General features: G+C 40.7%; 1 protein-coding gene across 1 annotated transcript; it reads left to right on the forward strand.

The window, feature by feature from the left end:
- The first annotated feature begins 3,490 nt into the window (after nt 1-3,490).
- On the forward strand, nt 3,491-5,801 carry LOC123431016 (c-Myc-binding protein homolog). The gene is made up of 5 exons (XM_045114836.1): nt 3,491-3,755; nt 4,429-4,501; nt 4,574-4,622; nt 4,713-4,836; nt 5,284-5,801. Exons 1-5 carry the CDS (start codon nt 3,753-3,755, stop codon nt 5,326-5,328), a joined length of 294 nt encoding a protein of 97 aa, XP_044970771.1. The 5' UTR covers nt 3,491-3,752; the 3' UTR covers nt 5,329-5,801.
- Nucleotides 5,802-6,019: the final 218 nt, after the last annotated feature.

A 6,019-nucleotide genomic window follows, 5' to 3' on the forward strand; every position in this document is an offset into this window, starting at 1 on the left:
TTAATGTATTGAGCTTTCGACCTATGAAAACTAGGACATCTTCATTGATACAACATCTCTAGGAAGCCACGGAAAGGAAAAGATTTCCATAAGGTGTTGTGTGGCCAATCAAAGAATGAAAGAAATCTAGCTAGTCCACTGAGCGAGCGAGCGGAGTGCATTTAAGCCACGACCCACCTAGTGTCTTGAGAGCGCTAGTCGTTCGGGGGAGCTACACTAGTGCCATAAGCCTGTGAAAAAACCACAAATCCTATTTGTAGCTCCGTGCGGCAAACCATCAACCTACTGCATAGAGTTGGGCAGCTGGCGCATGAGAGAGTTAACTGGCCCAACCCATTTTAGCGATTTACATATCTCAACTTTGGAAAACTTTTGGAAGGTGTTCAATTTCAGTTTTTTATGTTTTTTTTTCATGTTGTTTACTTTACCGTTTTTCTTTTTTTTCTTTTTCCAAAGAGATTATTTTAAAAAATGTTCTGAAATTTGAAGAATCATTCAGAATTTCAAAACAACATTTTAATTTCGAAAAGAATCATTGTAATTTACCCAGCTTTCAATTTTTAATTTGCCTTTGATTTTAATATAATCATGTTTTTTAAAGGCCTACTTTGAAACAAATTTAAAACAGAAACATATTTTGCACTTTCTGTTCCCAAAATTTGTTCCCAAATTAAAGAATGTTCGAAAAAAATAAAAAATGCTCAAAATTTAATAAAGTAAAGAAGTTCCTAAAATATAGCCATTTAAAAACACCTTTATACTATTTTTCGTAAATTCAAAAGAAAATAAAATAATTTTAAAAATGGCTAAAACTAATTAGCTCTCTCCTCGACTAGGGATGTAAAAAGCATGTAGTAAAATGTAAAAGGAATAAGGAAAATCAGACGCCTGTAGAACAAATGATACACAAAACAAAGTAACGTGTCTAGTTAATTAGTTCTCTCCTCGACTAGGGATGTAAAAAGCGGAGCAAAAGAGTGAGAATAAAAACATTGTACATTACATAGCATATGTCCATTTAATCATTTAGACACAATCTATTACTTACCATGCATTGTAATGGGTCATACATATTTTGTGATTTGACATAAGTTGTGTGTAACATATACCTCTGGAACTCTCATGCTCCTCATTTCACATTGTTGACTTTCTTTTACCGATTAAATACTCTTCTTTCTCATATATATCTCACTCTACAAAAAAATGTGACATTCTCTTAGATCGAAACTAATTTGTAGAATTCATTGCCCCTACAACTTAGGAACATAACTAATGAATATCCAAGCTTAAAACTTTAGGGAAGGGTTCCATAAGTTGAATATGAAAGGCTCCAAAGAGCTAACTTATTACCATCTCTGACTTAAGAATGCAAAATTTTCTCATGTCCAGTGTAGAGTATCCAAATTCACGGCGAAAATAAAAGGTTTCCTAAATAAGAGGACTAATAAAAGGTTAAATAAGTAAACATATGTGTTTGTTCCAAAAGAACATGGTGCTCCTACGCATCGGCCGACGGATCTTTTTAAAAGATCTCCCACCTCGCGAGCCATTGGATATGATAAAATCAAGGGGTTGAACGACTGACTTTCTTTTCTTTCCAACTATGATCTTGTTGCGGAAACACTTGTACTATATATTGTGTTGCGGGTTTTTATCTAGCATGGGTTTTGTTACAGATTTTTTTTGCAGCATAGCTTGTGTTGCAGGATTTTTTTCCGTCTTCACTTTTTTTTTGCAACAAAGGTATTGTTAGAGAAAAACTTTGCAACTGAGATGATGTTGTAGAATTTTTTTCTTTCTTGTCACCTATATATGGTGTTACGGAAGAAAGTTTTGCAACATGATAGGTGTTGCAGAAATCTTTCTTGCAACAGATTGGATGTTGCAAAACAGAACACCACCATCGTCCGCTGCGAGCCCATAGAATGGCGGTGTGGATGAGCGGCACCGCCTGCCCCCGCCATCTCGCCGCCGTCAGCGAGTGGCATTGGACCTCCGACCAGGCCATCTTGCTGCCATCCTTCTCTTCGGTAATCTGAACGCCATTGATTCCGCTGAGGCACTTGCGTACAAGAGAGAAATTAAGAAAGATATTTGCGTACAGTAAAGTGATTGAGGAAGAGATAAGACGAGGGATACAGATGTGCGTGGCTTAGTAGGCCATGTGTCGATCGAAGGAGGAGGCAGATGTCCCACGTTGGATCTGCCGGTACAGCGATGACCTTATCCAAAGAAGATCTTGAAGTTTTCTATGAACGTAGAATCACAAGGGGCACACATTGATTTAATCCTCAAACATTGAATATGCCATTCCTAATATTTTAACACTCTTGTGAGCACCTTTAAATATGGAAAACGATCTGTTTCAACCGGCTGATTTTTTCACTCCATCAACCGCCATGCTAGTTTGACACGTGTCTCCTATGCAGCCTACCCACCGCTTTCTCACCTCCTGGGTTATCTTCACGCAAGACCTCATCCACGGCCTTCTTCCTGTGCAAATCGTCAAATCCTCTTGTCTGGCGTTCCTCACCGGACAGTGCTCTAGCCATTGCTGCTACCTTCCCCAATGACTGTGTTGCAAGCTCTGTTGAAAAAATGGTGCACGGCGAAGCCTCCTCTCTTCCGCCGCCGCGCGACGCGCCAGGAACGGGAGGCCATGGATTTCCTACAGGGGCGGAGCGTCGAGACCATGGTGTGTGTCACTGTCGCGGTCGTCACCGTCGCCGTGGGCGGCGCACTCCTCCTCCGCTCCGGCGCCCTACGTCTCCTCCTTGGTTCGGCCCCGAGCCCGAGCACCATCCCTCGAGCAGATCCTCAACTAAGTTTCTGCAACAACGATGTTGTTGCGATTGCCAGCGACGAAGCTAGTGCAAGTAGGCGCAATGGCGAGTTTCCGCAACTTAGACTCTGTTTCAAAAAATTAGAACAAATATCTTTTGTCGCAAAAGTTTACTGCAGCCTGACCTATGTTGCAAAAGTTTTTTGCAACATGACCTTTGTTGCAAAAGTTTCTACAACACGATCCTTGTTGCAGAAAATATTCTATAACAAATTCTATTGCAAAAAAATAAATGGAAGTTTTCGCAACATGCTCTTTGTTGCAAAAAAAATTGCAACATAATCTGTGTTGCAAAAGACCCGTCAGCCATATTTTAACCCGTCAGCCGGATGTGTAGCAGCGTGCTTGTTTTTGCAACTGGAGCGTTGTTTCAGGATTTTTATGTGGTAAACGGAGGCGACCGAGCTGGTAATCTAACGGTGCACGCGCGTACATCGGACGGCTAAAAGGGTGATGGATGATTACTACAAATCCACCGATGGATGTCTGGCAGCCCCTTTAAATATGCCCGATATCAAGCATATAGTCTTTTTTTTAGAAAGATCAAGCATCTAGTCTGTTTTTTAGAAAGATCAAACATATAGTCAAGGCTTAAAAGTCAAAGATTCCTGAGAATACGAAAATTAAGTGTGTAGTGTGTTGGCCCGACCCGGCCTGGCCCAAGTCTCATCACTATCACTCTCGTCTCGAGCTCTTCCGATTCCTGAAAAGAAATCTCGAACTCTTCCTAGCCTTAAAGAAAAGAAAAAGTATCAGTCTCGAACTCTTCCGTAGTGTAGCACAGCACAGTACCACCAGCTCAACTCAAGGCGGCAGATCCGTGCGGCCGGCAGCGTCCCCCACGCCATTCTCCGCCGACGAGAGCTCCGCCGCAGATTCGCTCCCAATCTCTCCCGGATCTGCTGTCGAGATGGTACTTTTCCTCCCTCCCCCGACTCTCTCCGACCACCCCGCGCGTTCTTGGATAAGCCAAACACGCTGCGTCTCCCTAGCTTTAGCAGAACATCCTGTGGATTAGTGTAGCATGGCTATGGTGGTCAAATGCGGTACCCCAGTGGATCGCTGTGATTTATGAGACTGCAGCTGGTAGAACACTGTGATTTATGGAAGACTAGTTAGTGTATCACTTTGGATCTTTTTTTTTTTTTTTGACTAGGAAAATGCGACTGGCTTGTTGGTTCTATTCTGTCTGTGACTGAATTTGCTGTGTGGACGGCAGCTGGTCAACATTCATAAAACATGCAATTTCCAGTTTGGGAGGAAGATTTGGTGAAGTTTTCTCTGGTTTGCCTGGAGGAATATGATTTCTGTCTTGCTCTGGCAGTTTCAGCTTAAAAATGGCTGAATATCCGATGATATGCTCGGAGTTTTTTTTTTTTTTACTGCGGAGTTGTAGCATAGAATGGGGCAGATAATTTCACATGTTTGCTTTGTTTAGCAAGTCTGTAAGTTAAAAGGCAAAAACGAGAGTTCCTGAAGGTACAACATATTCCTTTCAAAAAAAAAGAAAAGAAGGTACAACATACTTATCATGTAATTTGCTTCCCAAATAATGGTTATGAATCGTAGTGTTATGGTCTTTTTAGGATAGAGAAGCCAAGAAAGAAGGTTTCAGGAAGTACCTTGAGTCCAGCGGTGTGCTCGATACTCTCACCAAAGGTTTGGCGAAGTATATCTCGATAAATTGCGGTCACGCGCTGGCTACTTATGTCTACTTTCTATGATGTCCAGCCCTTGTTTCTTTGTATGAGGAGAATGACAAGCCATCATCTGCAGTCGAGTGAGTTGATTTAAATTTTGGCATCAAAGTAATGTGTCTGTGTTGATATTCATGCTAGGACTAACTACTAAGCATGCTCATATATCTCAGGTTTGTTCAGCAGAAATTGGGCGGTCCGTCGATTTCCGATTATGAAAAGCTCAAAGCCGAGAAGTTGGATTTGCAACTGAAGTATAATGAGCTTTTAGAGACTCACAAGGAAACAAGTAGGCAGGTAAACACGCTATCATGTTTGCAAAATACTCCTAATGCCATACAGGAGTACAAATTATGCAATGCCACTTTACCTATTTACATGGGATTCTCAGTTTCTAATGCATATTTGAATATTACAAAGTTGTGAAATAGCTATGTGACTAAGTTGGAGTAACTAGCACTAGGGCAGCTGAATGGCGGGCTGGGCTGTGTGCGCCGTGGTGTGCTCGCACCGCACGTTGCCATGGGAATATCTGTACAAGCTGATTTACTTGTTAAGTATAGTTATTAGCAAAGCTACAGAAAAATAAGTTCTGCTAGGTTAAATAGTGTTTGTAGATCATCTAGATGGAAATAGTTACCTTACCATTTCTAGTCAAAGCAAAGTTTACATTTGAAGGATGAACTGCAGGAGATGGTCTTGTTAGAAATGGACCCAACCATTAATATACATTGCTATTTGCAGTTGGAGGAACTTAAGAATTTGAAGATCGACGCACCTTGGAATTAATGGAACCAACAGGTGTTGACATCATAGGTGCCACCAAGCAAATATATATGCCTCTTCAATATGGATCACCAAGTCATGTAAAAAAGGATCATTTCTTGGCTAAACTTTGCCAACCATGTGATGTAATGCATTATACACTCCTTAATGCCTTTCAATGTCGTGCATGTTCCACTCAGGACCAGAAATTCCAACACCTTCATGGGCAAAGCTGAACTTAAGCACTATGATTCACATTGAAGAGTCGGATCAACTCCAAGTTGCTAAATTTGCCTGAGAGAGAGCAAAGTTTGATGTTGCAAAGCAACGCTACTGTTTGTGTTGTAACATAAAAGCTTTTGCCATGTATAAATCACATGGTTAATAGCTAAAATTGCTTGGCCAGCATGTTTATGACTTCCCAAATTTTGGTTCTGTACATAGTTTGAAACTATCCATGTATAAAATTAGAAATTAGTCGTGCCGTTAAGAGTAAATAACATTTGCCATGAGTGACAAAAGCAGGGGGGCAAATAGTATAGGATCTGGCTTTAGGTGAGATCATTTAAAAAAAAATTAGAAAACTTGTTTAAAAATTCTGAAAATATTTGTGGGCACATATCCATGTTTGATGTACAATATCAAAAAGTTTCAGCTCCTAATTCGACCCAACTTGTGGAAATAAAAAAGACCAAATCGGATCTGAATTGTGTCT

This window comes from Hordeum vulgare, chromosome 2H (assembly GCF_904849725.1).
Source record: "Hordeum vulgare subsp. vulgare chromosome 2H, MorexV3_pseudomolecules_assembly, whole genome shotgun sequence".
In the NCBI taxonomy this organism is placed as follows: Eukaryota; Viridiplantae; Streptophyta; class Magnoliopsida; order Poales; family Poaceae; genus Hordeum; species Hordeum vulgare.

Excerpts from the sequence above, each read along its gene's own strand:
- LOC123431016 (XM_045114836.1), top strand. Across the intron at positions 4,502-4,573 it reads GCTCGATACTCTCACCAAAG|CCCTTGTTTCTTTGTATGAG; the intron begins GTTTGGCGAAGT and ends TATGATGTCCAG. Across the intron at positions 4,837-5,283 it reads ACAAGGAAACAAGTAGGCAG|TTGGAGGAACTTAAGAATTT; the intron begins GTAAACACGCTA and ends TGCTATTTGCAG.